At 53.4% G+C, this 18,677-nt stretch overlaps 1 protein-coding gene across 5 annotated transcripts in view; it reads right to left on the bottom strand.

Annotated features, from left to right (window-relative positions):
- Positions 1-1,329: 1,329 nt before the first annotated feature.
- The window catches only part of FAIM2 (Fas apoptotic inhibitory molecule 2), a 34,449-nt gene continuing 17,101 nt past the window's right edge, over positions 1,330-18,677 (bottom strand). For all 5 annotated transcript variants that reach the window (XM_078336707.1, XM_035256850.3, XM_054238542.2 and 2 more), the window contains 2 exons: positions 17,820-17,873; positions 1,330-5,050 (listed from right to left, as the gene is read on the bottom strand). In XM_078336707.1, the coding sequence (XP_078192833.1) occupies positions 4,901-5,050; positions 17,820-17,873 (204 nt within the window). In that variant the 3' untranslated portion in view covers positions 1,330-4,900. The remainder of the gene's footprint in view (positions 5,051-17,819; positions 17,874-18,677) is intronic.

Genomic DNA, 18,677 nt, shown 5'->3' with positions numbered 1-18,677 from the left:
AGTGTTTTGCACGCTTTGAGCCCTGATCCAGGGGCCTTCCCTTTCCATGGCACCACAGCTCAGCACCGCTTACCCGGGGGCCTGCATCTTCTCAGGACCCGCAGCGGCATGGTCTCGCAGCCACGGTGCCTGGTTTCTGTCCTGCGCCACTATTGGTGTCATCTCCCTTTCCTATCTCTTACTCTCTGTGGAAGTGCTTTGTATACAGTGAGTGCTTAATAAAAGTCACTTTTCTCTTCTCAGAGTCCCCTAACTCTTGCCCCAGCCCTTCCCTGCTCCAGCGGAATTTGTGCCCTAACCTTGTCAGAGACAAGGATAAGTCCCCCGCCCCCCGCTCCAGTGTGATGGCATTCCCTCCCCTCCCACACAGCGCCCCGGCCTCACATTCCCCATAGGAGCTTGTGGTGATCATTAGCCCATGTGCCTCCTGATCCCACTCCCTGTCACTAATTTGTGGGTAAACTTGGACAAGTCATGGCACCCTCTGCTCCCTAGTTTCCTCTCAGGTAAAATAGAGGGTTGGAGTAGATGCATTCACCCATGCATTCCTCCACTCACTGGAAGGTTCTTTACTGAGACCGTGTGCTGTACCTCTGCCTTCAAGGAGCTCCAGTTCTATATGTTGTTTTGTTTTGTTTTGTTTGAGACGGAGTCTGGCTCTATCACCCAGGCTGGAGTGAAGTGGTACAATCTTGGCTCACTGCAACCTCTGCCTCCTGGGTTCAAGCGATTCTCCTGCCTCAGCCTCCCGAATAGCTGGGATTACAAGTGTGCGCCACCACACCCAGCTAATTTTTGTATTTTTAGTAGAGATGGGGTTTCACCATGTTGGCCAGGCTGGTCTTGAACTCCTGACCTCAGGTGATCCACTTGCCTCGGCCTCTCAAAGTGCTGGGATTACAGGTGTGAGCCGCTGTGCCTGGTCAAGATTCTATGGTTTTAAAGCTGCTGCTCTGGAGAATCTGTCCAGGTGCAACCCAGGCATTGCTTCCTTCCATGTACCTCTTAGGAAGCAGATTTTGGCTCAAAATAAGAAAGACCCTTCTACCAGAATGGCCCACAATGGACAGGCTTCCATAGAAAGGGGTGAGTCCTGGTCCAAAGGAGCCTCTGGGATTGCTTCCAACTGGGGGCTCCAGATAGCCTCCATAAAGAATTTATTGAACAGGAGGACCAATTTAACTCTGTCCATGTGAAAACAAACGTGGAGATTTTACTTCAAATTCAGCAGCTCTGGTGAGAAGGCTCTCACATGGGTCCAGCTTAGACCCACACAGACTCCACGACCATCTGAGGCCACCAGTACATGCCAGACGAGGGAAACAGCGCGGGTGTCAGAATTGCTTTTATTTTTATCTCCAGTCAGTCACACACCCCAGGAAGGCGAGGCCAGAGAAGGGAAAAGGCTCGGACAATGGGTTGCTTGCAGGAGCTGAGGCCAGTGGACAGCAGGAGTGTCTGGGGTATGGCAGCGGGGCCAGGTCCCTGGAGCTGTGTCTGCCCTCAGGCCCTCAGGAGGGCTCAGGCGGGGGTACACTGTGTCTGAGAGATGCAACCGTTGTTCAGCAAAAGGGCTCAGTGGTAGCTGATGAGATGGGTCTGGGGCTGTCTGAGAAGAGCTGGTGGTCCGATCCTGCCCCAGCCTCCAGCCACATGGGCCCTCGGTGATGCTCACAACCAGGTCCCGCGTTTCCTCAAGCAGCCACCAGAGGGCAGAAAAGTGCTTGTGCAAAATCGCAACCCACCCAGGAGAGCAGCCAGGACACCTGGGACTTTGCCTTAGGTGGGCCACGGAGGGAGGTACCTTTTGGAAAATAGGTGTCTGTCCCATCCTGACTCCTTTGGAAGGAAGAGTAGAGAATGGAAGAACTAAGATTCTGGGGCTTCCCCAGGTGATACAGAAGTAGCCATAGGTGTTCCTCGGGAATGAGTCCCAGACTCGCGTGTGCCTCCCTAGCCCCCATCTACCACTTCTAGGAGAGGACTTCAGTGGGAGACCCCTCACCTCACATTGCAGACGATCAGATTCCTGGCTGCCTCCAGCTTTACAAAACCCAGCCCACCCCTTCCCAGGCCCAGCCCCACCCAGGCCAAAAATGTGAGGGGCACACAGGTTCCCTTCCTCCTCTACAGCTGTGACATCTGCTCAGCTGCGGTTTCCTGTAATCCTGCATTCCTGTTCCCCGCCCTTCCTCCTTCTGACACCTCTCCTGGTGTTTCGGGGCTCCCCACTGCCTGGAGTTGGAACGCGTAGACTTTAGCCTGAACTCTGCTGCTGACCTGGACTGTGGTACCCGGGACCCCTCCGCTCAGGAACCAGGAGTAGGAGGCTTCGGCATCTTCTGCCCAGCCTTCCCAGTTTGCAAATAAGCCATTTCTCAAATGGCTGTGATGCCTGCGGTTCCTTGTTTACAGCCGAGGGCCTGCTCCTCCTCCCCCAAGCCTTTGGCACTCAGCCCTGAATAAGTTTCTAAATCCCCAGTTTCTGCATAACTTATCCCAGAGAAAGGAGAACTTGGACAAGTAGATTCTAGGAATCATGACCAAGGCCATCTGACAGTGGCAGGACCACGAGGTGATGAGGCTGACCCCTCTGAAACTGAGACCAGTGACGAGGAGAGGAAACCGAGGGGCTGGGAGGAGAGGAGGTCAGTGGAGAGAAGGGTTCTGGTGCCTCTCGAGCCCCATCCTGGCTATGAACTTCCATGTGGCAGATGGAAAAACTGAATCCCAGACAGCAAGAAACCCTCATCTAATACCAGGAACCTGCTGGCAGTGGGACCAGAAACCAGAAATCTTGCCTCCCAGCTCATGTCTGGATGGTAGAAACCTCAGCGTGCAAAACCTGGCGAGGGATTTTGGGAGAGACAGGAGGCCGGGGTGGCACTGAGGACAAGAAATCCCCAGGAACAACAGGGCCTGACCACCTCTCTCTCTGGGCTCCCATGTGGTCTCATTCCGGCCCCCACACAGGCACAGAGGCAAGTGTCATACCCTGTTTGCGTGAGGCAGCTGTGGGTCTGAACCCCAGGCCCACCATTAGCTAGCCGTATGACCTGGGACACATTACTGAGCCTTTCTGAGCCCCTCGGCTTTTCCCTCTGTGACTGGCATGAGTGGAGTGCTGCCTCTGGGGGGTCACTGTGATGGGTTCATTTAGACCAGCACACAGTGGGCATCCCACCCGTGCCCCCAGAGCCTTTGCCGCACACACCACCCGCCAGTTCTTGGCTCCTTTTCTCTTCAAATCTCCAAGATGGAACAAAACTTCAAATGCTTCTGCAGTGCTTCTTAAAAGTGAGTAGGAAGGGTGGGGAGGGATGGGGTTGGGAAGGAATAGTTAGTACACCTCGTCCCCCTTCCCGGGGCAGATGGAGCTCCCAGCACCGGAGAGAGAGACGAGGACCCCAGAGGGCGAAGCCAAAGGAGGGTCCTGCTATCCGCTCAGAGCCTTCCCATCTCCTCACAGTAACTTTCCACTGGCCTGGAGCTGGCCACTGTACATGCTGGCTGCACACTCCCCCAGGTGTGGCCTCCTGGTCCTCTCCCTGGCAGGCGCCCCTCCGGGGGTTGGAGGGCTGACGCACACCCTGCCTGAGATCCCAGCCGCCTGGAAGCTGATAAGGAGCCCTGGCCTCATTACATGGGACCAGCTGGAGGGACTGGCCCTGGCTGTTAGCATCAGCTGGATGGCTTTCAAATTGGAGAGATGTAGAGATAAGCGGCATTGGGGGCACTTAGGGACTCTGGGCTGAGTGAGTGGCCAGTGAAGCTAGGAGAGATGTGGACGTTGCCAACTACGAAGGCCTCAGGAGGCCTGGCTGCGGACAAGCCAGCAAGCAGCAGCCCACGGGGAGGGTTTAGGAAATAAGAGGTGCAGAAGGGACTCCGCATAGCCTCGGGTTAGGGCTGGGGCAGAGCAGGACTCCTTCCAGATGGGCCTGGCCTAGCAGCTAGAACGATCGCCTCCTCCCCCAGAACATCCAGCCGGAGGGCCCAACACGCCTCACTCAGCCTCAGGCCTATGCACACAGCCTGGCATGTGGAGAGAAGAGAGTGAGACGATGTGGGGCTTGGCCCTGCAACCCCCAGTGCTTCCAGGTGGGTGCTGGTCTGGGTGGATTGGCGAGGCTGGCAGAGCTCAGACCTCCTCACTGGCTCCCTTGCTCCTGCCTCCCTGGGAGCCCTAGGACAGGCCATCACTGAGGAGCAGGGCCTCCGGCCCTCACCTCCTGCCCCAACAGTGCCCTGTCATTCACAGCAAGCAACAGACAGCACAGGCTTCAGTCCTCTCCCATTGCCCTTAGCCTCCCGATCCAAATCAGAGCCAAGAGAAAATGGGCAGCCTGGGACAACCATCCTGCCCGCCCACTCTACCTGCCCAGCGGCTTCCCCCCGCCCCTCCCGCTTTCTTACAAAGTGTCAACACCTAACGTGGACGAGAAAGGAGGACACAGACTGGACGCAGGACAGTGTGCCCCAAGGTCACATGGTTGTACGGCCCTGGGAGGACTTATGGGGGCTCAGGGCTCCGTTGGGCTCCCAGGGTCTCTCTCCCGCATCTGAAATCCTGCTATGCCTCTCCCACTTGTACCTTGGGCCCTCAAACCCAAGGTACAACCTTCAGCCTTGACTGTCCCAGTTTGGAAGATGTAATGTGGGGAACGGGGTGTCGGCGGGGGTGACGTGGCCTCAGTTCAGCAGGATCCCCATGGCATATGTACAAGCAGCAGAGGGCTGGGCTGGGCTGGGCCGGGCTGGGCCGGGCTGGGGTACAGCAGCCTGGCCACAGACTGGGTTGGCAGCTAGTTTTACATCTGGTCTTGCAGGAGCGCAGGGGAGGGACAGGGAACCAGGAGGGGGCACATTCTCTGGAGGATGGTGGGATGGGGAGGGCTCCTCATTCCCGGTTAGTGCCAAAAAGCTGCAGGAAGAAGGTGAAGATATAGATGATGTCTAGGTAAATGTTGAGGGCTCCAAAAATATACTCCTCAGGGCTCAGCGAGTGGCGTCGGTTACCCATCAGCAACTGGGTGTCCAGTGCCAGGAACTGGAGAAGTGAGGAGAGAGAGAGAGAGGTCAGAGGCCCAGGCAGTGTGACACTGACTATGGTGCCCCCCTTAGGCCCACTCCCAATTTCATTCCCCTCACCTGCTGCCTGGTTGCCCAGTGACCCTCCTGTGACACCTTCTATCCCTAATTCTATTCAGCAGCTATTTACTGAGCACCTGCTATGTGCCTGGCACAGGAATGCAGCAGAGAACAAGACAGCCAGGATCCCTGTCCTCACAGAGCTTAGAGTCTGGAGGAATGACAAGTAGAACAGAGTTCCAGGGAGCAGTGGGGCTGATAACAAGGAACCTCACCTACGTGAGTGTGGCAGGGAATTAGGGAAGGTTTCCTGGGGGAGGGGACCTTCAAGCTGAGGTCCAGTCTTCTTTCCATTCCCTCGGGACCCTGCTCTCAGAGGTGAACGCTTCAGGTAATGGTGAGCGGGCCTCAAGCACTATACAGGGCAGACATCAGCCCATCAGTGCTGCTGACATCCCCATCAAGTAAGAATCAGATTCTTCCTACAGGAAATGAGGCCCAGAGACCTTAACTATCTGCCCAAGGTTACACGGCTGGAAAGTGGCAAAGCCAAGATTTGAACCTGAGCAGGCCGGCTCTGGAGCCCCAAGTGTAACCATTCTGCCCTGCTGCTAATGGCACACAGGGTTAATGCATTTCCTCCGAGGAAACAAGCTCTCCCCTGGAGCCCTGCTTGGCCTAACGCACTATGAACAGATTCCCTTTGAGACAACACTGTGCCACCCTGCTGCCCCCCGCCTACCCTTCCCATGTAGCTTTCCTCTGGGCTCCAAGCCTAGGAGCAGAACCCTTGAGAAGTAGCATCTGAAATTTGGCAGGGGTGGTACACTTTTCTGGAGAAAGAGGTCAAAAAATCCACCAGTGTCTCAAAAGTTATGAAGCACTGGTCCACATGGGATTGGAATTCTTTACGTTGATTCACATTCTTGTTAACTGGGCTCTTCAGTCACTTGTATATGAAAGGCGTGTTCCCTAGGTCCTCTGAAACTCATTCATTATACACCAAATACGCATGGGGCGACAGCTGCATGCCAGGGACTGTCTGAGAGCGGGAGACGAAAACACAAAGCCGCGCCTGCCTTGGGGAAGCTCACAGGGTCATGGGGAACACTTACAGGTCATTACAAGAAAACCCAGGAAATGCATAATTAGGGCTACGAAGGAGGAGCTACTGATTGGGCCAGAGGAAGGTGACCCAGGAGAGGGGCATTTTGCCCGGGGCTTGAGTAGGATTTTGCCAGCTGAGAAGCCTAGGGAAGCCTGGGAGGCCTTTATGTGAAGAAAGGCCTTATCTATGCGGTGCTCTCTGGGATGGCCTGCTTCAAATTTCACCCCAGTATGACCTGTCATTGCCACCTCATGCCTATGAGTCAACCAAAGTCTTTTCATCATTTATTCAAAATAATATTTACTGAACACCTACTATGTTCCAGAGAACATGCTCTCATAGAACTGACAGTCTAATGAAGGCAAAAGACATAATCAGAGATTCTGCATTGGCAGTGCCTTCATTTACAGGGGAAAGGCATCTGCGGCCATCTCCTTAGAGATGGAAAGCATTGTTAACTAACGTCTTGGTGAGAGTTAACATCTTAGTGGGTAGCGAGGATCTTGGCTGACAGCTAGCAACCGAGTTGACTGCAAACCCCTAAAAGGAGAGCAGGTAGTTGACTTAATGGCTAGCTGAACAGGAGACCCTACAGGAGGAGCACGTGGGATAGGGCAGGAGGCTCCCTTGGACTAGGATGCTATAACTTACATCTGAAGAAGGAGGAACTCCATGAGGCAGGAGCTATGGGAGAAGCAGATAGAGGAGGAAGGGCTTGGGGCCTGTCCTTGCAGCTTGCACCCTGCTCAGGAGGCAGGGGTCATGCCCAGTTCCCTTTCCTTCACCCCCGCACAGACTCCTTGACTCCCAAGACCCAGACTTCAGAGTTACTATAGGTGAGCCCCGTGGAATCCTAGTCGAATCCCAGCCACAGTGAAACGCCCCCCACCCCATGCCCAAGAGGCCAGGGCTCCAACAGGGAGCAATTCCAGCAAGCAGGACATTGAGGCAGGGCCACCCCTTAAATGCGGAGAAGTGGGGGCAATTATGAGCACAGGCTTGAAAATCAGATCCACTTGGACTCCAGGCGCTGCTCTATCACTCATTAGCGGTAGGACCTGGGGGAGAGCATTGAACTTCTCTGGGCCTGTGAGTCCCTATGTGTAAATGGGAGATGCACACCTGCCTCCTGAGGCTGTTGTGGGAATGAGATAATGCATGCAAGGGGCCTGGCACGGTGCCTGACCCGTGATAAGCACTTAATGAACGCTTGCTATTATATTAATGTGGCTTCATTGTTATTATCTGCAGAAGGAGAGGTGCCCTCTTGAGGACGTGCCTGCGCTGCTGGTGAGACTCAGGTGTCTCTTGCTTCTCATCAGGGAGGCAGCACTGTTCCTGGGGGAGCTGAGTGGCCTTAACAGAGCAAAAATGGGGAGTCATGCCCAGGGCTGAGGGAAGCCCTGCACAGGGCACATCAGGCTCCTGAGCTCAGTGGCATTGAGGGAAGGGCACCCCAGACAGGAGCAGGAGTTGAAATGCCTGGGGTTGAGGCCCGGCTCCATTGCTGGTAGCTGAGTCATCCATTTGACCTCAGTATCCTCATCTACAAAATGGGATAGCAGCAATGCCCACACCACAATGTGGTTGTGAGGGTAGATTTATGACCGTGTATGTGGTATCCACTATTTCTATTCTTTTTTTTTTTCCTTACTTTTTAACCACGATCAGGAGAACACTATTTCTATTCTTGAGCATGATTTCTCTCTATTCCGCTCGGCTCCTTCTGCATTTGATTTGGATTCCCAAGCACATTTTCCTTCTGCAAAGAGAACGAGCAAGCACAGGGCCCAGTGCGAATGCTTCGGGCCGCTTGGCAGTCACAGCTGCCAGCATGAGTCCATAAACTGCTGATCTGGCTGATCAGTCAGTAGCTTGCTCGGTTGGTTTCCCAGAGCCCGGTCACCCCTGAGTGAGCTAATGAAATGGGGTCTTTCAACTTGGAAGGCTTGGACTTGTCCAGCTCTGGGGGTGGCCCTTCTGAGAAGCACCCACACAGGAGACCCCCTAGAGAAGCCAGCTGACTTTTCTCTTGGAGAGAAAAAGAAGGAAATGATTTCTGCGCAGCCCTTGGCCTATGGCCATGGATGCTTATCTATGCGGTGCTCTCTGGGATGGCCTGCTTCAAATTTCACCCCAGTATGACCTGTCATTGCCACCTCATGCCTATGAGTCAACCAAAGTCTTTTCATCATTTATTCAAAATAATATTTACTGAACACCTACTATGTTCCAGAGAACATGCTCTCATAGAACTGACAGTCTAATGAAGGCAAAAGACGTAATCAGAGATTCTGCATTGGCAGTGCCTTCATTTACAGGGGAAAGGCATCTGCGGCCATCTCCTTAGAGATGGAAAGCATTGTTAACTAACGTCTTGGTGAGAGTTAACATCTTAGTGGGTAGCGAGGATCTTGGCTGACAGCTAGCAACCGAGTTGACTGCAAACCCCTAAAAGGAGAGCAGGTAGTTGACTTAATGGCTAGCTGAACAGGAGACCCTACAGGAGGAGCACGTGGGATAGGGCAGGAGGCTCCCTTGGACTAGGATTCTATACCTTACATCTGAAGAGCCCTTCCCCAGGCCAATACTTGATCTCATCTCCCTCCCCCCATTTGCCCATGTTCGTACATGAGGAAGGGAGTCTCAGAGCTGAGTGACTTGCTGATGGCCGCTTATCTAGTGGTGACTCCTATGTTGGTGGAGACGGGAGTAGAGGGCTTGGAGGGAGGAGGGGAACCTGTGCGGAGGGCACAGGTGCCAAAGGCAAACTTCCCTTACCGGTCAGCACTGGACCTAGCCAGGGCCCCCGGCCACACATTTGGCCTGACCCTGCCGTATCTGGGGCCCAGGCTTATGTCTGTTGTCCTCCCTGAATGTGGCCCCAGAGGTGACACTGAGGGGCTCTGGGCAGTACATGCCATGGAAAGGCCAGCTCAGAGCCACCAGCAGGCAGGCACTGAATACAAAAAGCTGGGGTTGTAATGTGTTGAATCAGCATAACCAGTGACACGTGGACTGTGTCTGTCCTGCAGAAATGCTCCTGTGAGGGCGTGGAGGCAACCCCCACTCCAGCTGTTGTTTGCAGCATCAGTTCTAACAGTGAGATGCTAAAACAACCCAAACTCTACCAACACGGGGGTGTTTAAATAAACTCTGAGCAGCAGTACTGAGGTGGAAACATCTGTGAGAGACACTACTGTGAGAAAAAAAAGCAAGTTGCATAAAAATCCACATCATATGATCCCATAAAACTATACAAGTCAGAGGAGCCAACATAGCAAATATCTATGAAATGCATATAGAAAGGTCTGGAAGGAGAGACAATTGACCATCGTGGTTCCCTCTGGGGAAAGCGGTGAGAGACACAGTCAAAATGACATTTTCTTTTTTCTACATTTAAGATTTTCCAAAAGTGAAATCTGTGAATTACCTGTGAATAATGTGTATTCACATATTATATAATTAGAAGTTTAAAATAGAAGGGTTAAAATAGCACAAAAGAAGAGTTCATGAACTCTTTCACTGAATTCTCACCATAAGCCTCTGTGGCTGGGGTTGCACTATCAGCTCCATTATTTGCTGAGGACACTGAGGCAGAGACAGTGTAAGTAAGTGACTTGCCCACGTCACACAGCCCAGGGACAGCTAGAGGGTGAACTCGGGAGATTCTCTGGAGAAGAGACTAAGCCATAAGTCCAGGTGCCCCGGCTGGGCTGCAGGAAAGGCTGAGGGAGTGCGGGAGTGGAGAGAGACCCCTGAGTGGAGATCTGGGGCCCATTTCTTGCCTGATGCCAATAGAAGATACTTCTCCCCATTGACCTGAGTGTTGAAAATTTCTATGTCACAGATGACATTTGCACCCACAGGAGGGTCACCAAAGGAACAGGGTCTGGCAGGCATTCGAATCAGAAAGTCTGGCCCAGGATGGAAGGCGGGTAGTGTGTGAAAGTGTATTAATGACACAGCGATTATCTATCCACTTTTTAAAAAGTGGGCTGGGCGTGGTGGCTCATGCCTATAATCCCAGCATTTGGGGAGGCTGAGTGGGGGGCGAATTGCCTGAGGTCAGGAGTTTGAGACCAGCCTGGCCAACATAGTGAAACCCTGTCTCTACTAAAAATACAAAAATTAGCCGGGTGTGGTGGTGGGCACCTGTAATCCCAGCTACTCTGGAGGCTGAGGGAGGAGAATCGCTTGAACCCAGGAGGTGGAGTTTGCAGTGAGCCAAGATCGCACCATTGCACTCCAGCCTGGGTGACAAGAGTGAATCTCCGTCTCACACACACACACACACACACACAAAACTGAACCAGGAGGCAAGGTAGGCATCAGTAGCCTGTGGCAATAAGTGGAATAAAATATTTTGTATGAAAGAGCCATGTGTGGTCATAGGAGGAAGGGCATGAGTCCAGGATAATACAGTGCTTAAGAACATAGGCTGGGAAGTCACACAAACTTGGGTTCAAATCTTGGCTCTGACCTTAGGCAACTTACTAATAGGCAAGAGTTATTGATCACTAACCACACACCAAGCACTAAGTGCTTTACATATATGAATGCATCCAAACGTCACAGCCACCTATGAGGGAGCTACTGTTCTTGTTCCCATTTTATAGATAGGGAAACTGAAGCACAAAGGGAAAGCTAGAGGGTGAACTCGGGAGATTCTCTGGAGAAGAGACTAAGCCATAAGTCCAGGTGTCCCCTATAGATAGGGAAACTGAAGCTCACCTAACTCGGAGGGTCCACACAGCTAGATTGTGACAGAGAATAGCTTTGATACCTATAGTGAATGATAATCTTGTCATTTAGATCACCAGTGTTTGAAGCCAGGCGCTGCATCTGTCTCCCCTCCCTCTACCTCCTCCTGTCAGGTTTGAGCAGGGTGTGGGCTGGAGGATGAGCGACTCAGGAGCGAGACAGGAAGGCCTCAGGAGGGGGCCTGCACACTCTCCCCTGAAGGAGCAATCACTGATCAGTCCCCAACCCCAGCCTGGAGGAACCCACTCCACTTCCAGGTTGTCTGGGTGAGGCCTGGGGGGAGGCGGTGGGACTGTTTGAGTGGTGGAGGGTGGGTGACGAAATAGAGAAGGTTCTCACTGGCTCCTTCAGCCTCAGGTAAGGCATTGAGGGAAAAGGGCCTCTAAGCTCTGAATGGAATGGAGTTAGGTGAGCATCTGTCTTTGTGCTCAGTTTCCCTATCTATAAATCAAAGTCATGCCCCAGCCTTGGATTTGTGTGGCCATTTGTACTTTTTGAAGTGTTTTCCTAATTGTGAGGAAGGTAGGGCATATATCGCCATCCCCGCTAGAAGAGCAGGGTGAGGGGTGGGGTACGGGAGTATTTTTCTTAAATCCCTTGGATGCTGTGGGTCTGACCCAAGCTGGTCATGGTATGTGTGTGTGCGCACACGTGTGTGTATGTGTGTATATGTGCATACATATGTGTGTATGTGTATATATGTGTGCATGTGTGTTTATGTGCGTGTGTGTATGTGCATGTGGGTATGTGTGTGTATGTGTGTGAATGTGAGTGTGTGTGTCTCTGGGTGTGCTGTCTCGGCTTCAGTGCATGCTCAGCTTCAGCAGCAGCTTCCTCAGGCAGGTTCCTGCCAGCTCTGAGATCTCCAGGTCTCAGCCCTGCTTTCCTTCCAGAGACAAAGGACAGATAGCTGTGTGTCTCTCCATGGTCAGTGGTCAACACCGGAACTGGAGGTCCAGCACCCCTACCAAGTGTATTCCTATCCCAGCTCTGCTCATCCAAATGCTATTAGGCTTGCAGCATCCAGTACTGACCACACACAGTCTCCCCCTGCCCCCGGCCTCAGCTCTGGGACACTGCAGTGACCTCCTAACTGGTCTCCCAGCTTCTGGCCTGTCTACTCAGCGTCTCACTAATCTGCCTTAAAGCACGAAGGCTATGATGTTTCCTTGCAACTGTCAGTGGGTCCCAAGGTCCTCAAATGGGCTGGGCTGGCAGGGACTGAAGAGGTCTATTCCCACTGGGCCCATCACCTTATTTTTAATGTCTTATGCCTTGTTCCTTCCCAAGGACCCTGGGGCTTGGGCTTCCGATTTAGGGGGCTCAGAGACCTTAGCTTCCCCAAGGAAGGACCAACTCTGAGATGGGGCAATCTGCCCCAAGTCCACTGGGCCCTGGAGGCTCAGCTGTGGCTAGAAGCCAGCTGCAGGCATGTGCCCCCCAGCTCATTCCCTGCCCCATTACCCCAGCCCGGCCCAACCCTCATGCTCCCCATGTGCCTTTCCATGAGTTTCTACAGAAAAGCACCCCAAGAGAGAGCACTAGGGGGAACAGGAGGATTTGGCCATTCTGAGGTCAGAGTTGTTCAGCTGGTTCACCCACTTCTATTGGCATTTGGGTTCTGACATCCCAAATGGGGGGCACATGGGGTAGGGGTGAGGCCAAAAACCCAAGGCTCCCTGAGAATGTACTAAGGCTGACATGGGCAAGGCCTTGGAGGGGTCTGTTCCTCGAAGCTGGACCAGAGCCCTAAGAAGCCTCGGCTCCCACCCCCTCAGGTGCTGCCCCATCCAGCTGGGAGGCCCTGCCCTCAAAGGTGGCAGAATCTCAAGGGAGGGGCTGCTGTTTTAGGAGAGAAGATCACTGGATTCTCAAGTGCTTCCAAAGCTCAGGTTGGTGGGAGTTGGGGGGAGGGTCCCCCTGGGGGTCTGGGCCCTCCTCCTACCCTTCTCTTCACCACACTCTCGCAGTCTCCTGGAGACAGCACACGTGGCAGGAATACCTGTGTGCATCATGGAGGGAGAGGGCAGGCTGGGGAGACCAGGGGACCACAGAGTCCGAAGGCCCGAGGGGCAGGATGAGGTCAGCACATTTCTGAGTTCGAGTTAATGGGAGGGTATGGGGATTTAGTTTTGGGGCTGGGCCTCTGAGGGCCTTCGTCTACCTGAAACTGAGAGGAGGGAAGGGGAATGAGTCTGGTAGCCCCTCTCCTCAACATTCCCCTGCCCCATGGGCCCCAGGGGAGCTGCAGCTGAACGCGGGCAGGGGATCTGGTGACTGGCCCCGTGCTCTCCACTGTTGTTTCTATAATCTGCAGGATGATCCCAACCAAGGCCTTTTGGCATGTTGATCTCTTAATGAGATAACTGGCACTGCGGCTCCCCCTCCCCTGTGACTCACGGAAGACTGACGGGCAGTGCTGAATTCAACCGAGCAGCCTGTGTATTCTCTGCCTGGCTCTGTCTACCTCCGTGGGCCTGGCCCTGCTCTCTGCCACACCTTGGTCATCTGTTCATGTCACAAACTTCTCCTGGTTGCCTACTATGTGTCAGGCCCTGTTCTGGGCACTGGGGCTGCAAGTGATGAATAAGCCAGACTACAATTCCTGCCCTTAGGGAACTTGGATTCTGCTGGAGGGAGAGAGACAGTGAGCAACAGATCAGAAAAATACAAAGTGTGTCAGGATGAGATGTGCTACAGAGGGAAACAGAGCAGCGACAGGGAGGGAGGGACAGAGCTGTGCACACCTGAAGGATGGCAGAGAGGTGAACAGACCCTAAGAACAGACCGAGGCAGGTGCAGAGGTCCTGGGTTTGGAGAGAGCCTGCCAGAATCAGGCAGCACGAGGACAGTGTGGCTATAGCAGAGGGAAGCGGGGAAGTCAGAGAGGGCCTATGGGCTATGGGAGGTGATTGCTGGATGCTCATCGGAGGAATGGAGGGGACCTAACAACTCCAGCTGCTGTGCTGGCATGGATGTGGGGTGCAGGGGCAGCCTGGAGGAGGCCATGGCAACAATCAATCCAAGCTAGAGGCGATGGGGACTAGGACAGGGAGTAGCCATGAGGCCAGAGACAAGTGGTCAGATTCTGCATAGGAGCCGGGGGCCACAGCATTGATTCGGGCTGTGTGGGGGGTGAGGAGAGGGGAGGAGTGGAAGGTGTCACAGAGATATTTGTCCTGAGTGACAGGAAGATGGGCAAGGCTTTGGGAAAAGCAGGCATCCAGGGGAAGGGGCAGGAGCTTGGTTTTGTACATGTGAAGTCCGGAGTGCCTGTGAGACTTGCTCACGGGAACCCTCACTAGGAACTGGAAATTCTAGTCTAGAATTCAAGAGAGAGATCTGGGCTAGAGATGTAAATGTGAGAGTGATCAGCATAAGACATGGCAGTCAAAGCTTTGAGGCTGCCTGAGGCCCTGAGGGAGCAGGGTAGGAAGAGAAGAGTCAGGCCAAGGCTCCAGGATCAGGAAGGCTGCAGAGAAGCCCGGGCGGGTGGTGGCCTGGACACCAAGGGAGGAAGGTGGCTTGGGAAGGGCGGGAAGGAAAGGAACAGTTGTGTCCAATACTACAGGGAGTCCAGCAAGATGCGGACTGAGACTGGGTTCCTGGATTCAGCCACACGGAGGTCCCTGTGACCTGGTGAGATGTGTTTAAGAGGATCAAGAGAACGGCCGGGCGCCGTGGATCGCGTCTATAATCCCAGCACTTTGGGAGGCCGAGACAGGATCATCTGCGGTCAGGAGTTCAAGACCAGCCTGGCCAACATGGCAAGACCCCATCTCTACTAAAAACACAAAAAATTTGACTGAGTGTGGTAGCATGTGCCTGTAGTCCCTGCTACTCAGGAAGCTGAGGCAGGAGAATTGCTTGAACCCAGGAAGGAGAGGTTGCAGTGAGTGGAGATCATGCCACTGCACTCCAACCTGAGTGACAGAGCGAGACCTTGTCTCAAAAAAAAAAAAAAAAAAAAAAGAGAGAGAGAATGGGAGGAGAATTATGAGGAGAGTAGGGAAGAAGGAGAGAGGGAGGAAAGCTACTGGAGACAGTGAGTGTTGGTTCTCTTACAAGGAGCTTCCCTGTATATGGGGAGCAAGGAATGGGGCAGGAGTGTGAAGGGGGATGTGAGTCAAGAGTGTTTTGTGGGTTTTTTTCAGATGGGAGAAATTGCAGCATGTTCCTATGCTAATGGGACTACTCCATAGAGAGGGCAATACTGATGAGAGAGAGAGAGAGAGAGAGAGAGAGAGAGAGAGAGAGAGAGAGAGAAAAGTCTTGGAGGGACCTTTTCAGCCTCTCCCCAACTCCAGGCCAATAGAACCACAGAAGGTGTCCTCTTTGAAGGGAACCAAGGGGCACTGGAAATGGCACCAGGCTGGGCACAGGACGCCTAGGTCCTGGTCCTCAATCTGCCTGTTTCTGGCCATAAGACTCTGTGTCAGCCCCTTCACACTTAGGGCTTCAGATGTGGAAAGCAAGTCTTACAGCATCAAGGCTGCGTGCCCCCGGCCCCTGGCTGGACTGCGGTGGAGATTCAGTGAGGTAACGTGTCAAAGTGCTTTGTAAAATGTAAAGTGTGGAACAGAGGGTGGAGACTATTGTTATTATCCTAATAACACCAGGGCTTATCAAACAGATTTAAGGGATTACTGTTCGCTCAGCCCTACTTGCATGCATGGCGTTCTCAGGTAGTTCACATACTCACTGGAACCTGATCCATGGGAAGCCAAGTAGACTCCCTGGCTGGACTCCATGGGTGCTCACTGCCTCCATCATCACCAGCCTGTCTGCCCTGGCTTGACTTCTCTTCTGTTCCCTGCAAATGCCACCCTCTAGGGCCTCCAGGCGCTGTTGCCCAGGCTAGCTCTCCCTATGTGGCCGTCTTCTTTCTCTCCGAGTCCAATTCCCCACCCCATCCTTTGAAACCTTTCTTTAGGAAGTATTGCCTGCAGGGAAGGGCACTGGTGTGGAGCCACGACAAGTTAGTCCAGCCTCCCAGCGTGCCCAGGATTTAGGGGCTCCGCAAGAAGTGGGGCTTTCGGTGCTGAAACTGGGGAAGTCCTAGGTGGCCTGCGCTAAGCAGACACCTTAGTCTTGCTCAAGGCCATATTTAGCCAATATCTTGCCAGGAAACTATGGACAAATCATTCCGTTTCTCTGGAATTCAGTTTTCTCATCTGTAAGAAGAAAGCTGAGCATTTCACTAGATCCCAGCCCTCCAGTTCCAAGCCTGGGGGTCTATCCATTCTACAATATTGATTGCGTGCTACTCTGCGCCACAGACTGCGCTCTCCCAGCTGACCGGGTATCTGGGCAGCTGCCCTGCACGTCACATACAGTAGGTGCTCTATAAAGACCATGGAAAGGATGCATGAATGAACCTGACACACCCCACTCAGGCTTGATCCCTATCTAAGCCCCCCAAAACCTCTGCTCACAGCTCTGACCCCACCCTTTCCCCCATTTCAGCTCCCTCAGCCTGTTGCCCACAAGCCTCTGAAAACTGGACTAAGCTGCAACTCTGGCCACTGGAATTGAGCTGAACATTCCAGCGAGGGAGGGGAGAGTCTGGTCACTGCTTCCAACATTTATTGACAACATTTATTGTCAATAAATGTTGACTTTGAATGCCTTTCCAAGAGGATGTCACCAACACAAGCTTGCCTTCCTGGGTGGGTCCTGAAACAGGATCACATTCGGGTTCATGGAGCCCACCTGAGCAGGCCTGTGTTGGGCAGCTCCAGGCAGGTGTCTGTTCCTGGTCATTTCTTTCTTCTTCCTTTTCTGTCTTTCTTTCTTTTTCTTTTTTCTTTGATGGAGTATCGCTCTGTCTCCCAGGCTGGAGCCCAGTGGTGCGATCTTGGCTCACTGCAACCTCCATCTCCCAGGTTCAAGCAATTCTCTTGCCTCAGCCTCCTGAGTAGCTGGGACTACAGTCACGTGCCACCATGCCTGGCTAATTTTTTGTATTTGTAGTAGAGACAGGGTTTTACCGTGTTAGCCAGGATGGTCTCGACTTGCTGACCTCGTGATCTGCCCACCTCGGCTTCCCAAGGTGCTGGGATTACAGGCGTGAGCCATCGTGCCTGGCCTCGTCCCTGATCATTACTTGTCTCCTGGGCACCTGCTTCCAGCCATGCCCCACTTAGCCTTAGACACCAAGTGGGACTCACACCAGACTGTCCAGGTTCTCAGTTTGGCCCTACCACTTCCTAGGATGCTATGTGACCTTGGGCATATTATTTGATATCTCTGAGCTTCAGTTTTCCCATCTTAATGTATTAATTGTAGAATCTAACTTATAGACCTATAATGAAGATTAAATGCACATGGAGAGCTGGCTGGGGGGAAGCAAGTGTTCAATAAATATTAGCTGTTGCTGTTATTCTAACCATAATCATCATCATCAACATTCTCAATTTCATGAGAACAGCAAAGAATGAGCTTAATCTAAGAGTGTCTCTCTCAGAGTACTTGGAATCTCTCCAGCTCAAAGAAGCCTTTCCCAATTCCCCCCTAGGAGGGTAACTACAAACTTGGTGCACATGGCCAGGACGCCCCCATGCCCCCGCCCCTGCAAGCAGCACTGACCCTCCCCTGGAGGAAGGGACTCTCCCCAGCTCTGCTACTGTCTACAGCTTCCATCCTGCTGTTACAACCTTCCTTCCCTCCTGCAGGGGTCAGCTGGTCTGTCCTGGAGACCAGGTAGAATTCCCCGAACAAACGCAGCACTGAGCCTAGCTCCACCCGCAATGCTCCTGAGGATTCAGGGAGAAGGACTGTGGGGAAGACGGGAGGAGAAGGGGACTGGGGTCGGGATGCTGGGAAGGTGGCTGCCAAGGAGCCAGGCCACACTCACCAATGTAAACACACCCGCTCCCAGCGATGCGTAGACTGCATGGAGCCAGGGCACCTGCGGCAGAGGAAAAATGGGCTTAGGGATGGTAAGAAAGGGCAGCAGTCAGAGGGGCGCAGAGGAGGGTTCAGTCTGGAGAATGGAGGACATGGGATAGCCCTGCCCAGCGCTCCCTAAGGAGACCCAGGACTGACAGGGGCCCCTGATTCTCTGTGTGCCAGAGTGGGTGAAGGGAGCCCTGGAATAAGAGCGATGCTGGTGGCTGGGCGCGGTGGCTCACTCCTGTAATCCTAGCACTTTGGGAGGCCGAGGTGGGTGGATCACCTGAGGTCAGGAGTTCAAGACCAGCCTGGCCATCATGGTGAAACCCCATCTTTATTTTTAAAAATTGGTAAAAATTAAAAAAAAGATCGATGCTGGTGGGACTGACGGGATAACTCCCCCGCCCCCATGCACCCCCCACCTCAACCATCCTTTTTCCCACAGCACACAGCCCTGGGCTCAGGGCAGATAAAGATGACTCTTGGTGGGCCCAGTTCCCGCCCTAGCCTGGGACTGCTTGAGGCTGCTCCTGCCTCCCAGTGTGTGGGCATCCTTGTCCCAAATAGGGTCTGTCTGTCCTATGTCAGGGCACCCCTGGCCTCTGCCTTGGGGGCAAGAAACTCAGGTATAAAAGGACAAAGACTTGACCTCAGGGGTATTTGTGGGGGGCATCTAGAGTCTCTGCCAGCTGTGCATGGTGGACTCGCCTGCACAGGCTGGAATAGCACCCCCAGCCCTCTGCCCCCCAGTCTCCCTCCAGGTCTGGGGCAGCCAGCTCTGGAGGAAACTGCAGGCGGGGCCTTCCTCCAGAAGACTCGG

The sequence above is a fragment of the Callithrix jacchus genome, chromosome 9 (assembly GCF_049354715.1).
Source record: "Callithrix jacchus isolate 240 chromosome 9, calJac240_pri, whole genome shotgun sequence".
NCBI lineage: Eukaryota > Metazoa > Chordata > Mammalia > Primates > Cebidae > Callithrix > Callithrix jacchus.
Note: the sequence above shows the minus strand (reverse complement) of the source record. Positions and strands in the feature narration are given on the sequence as shown.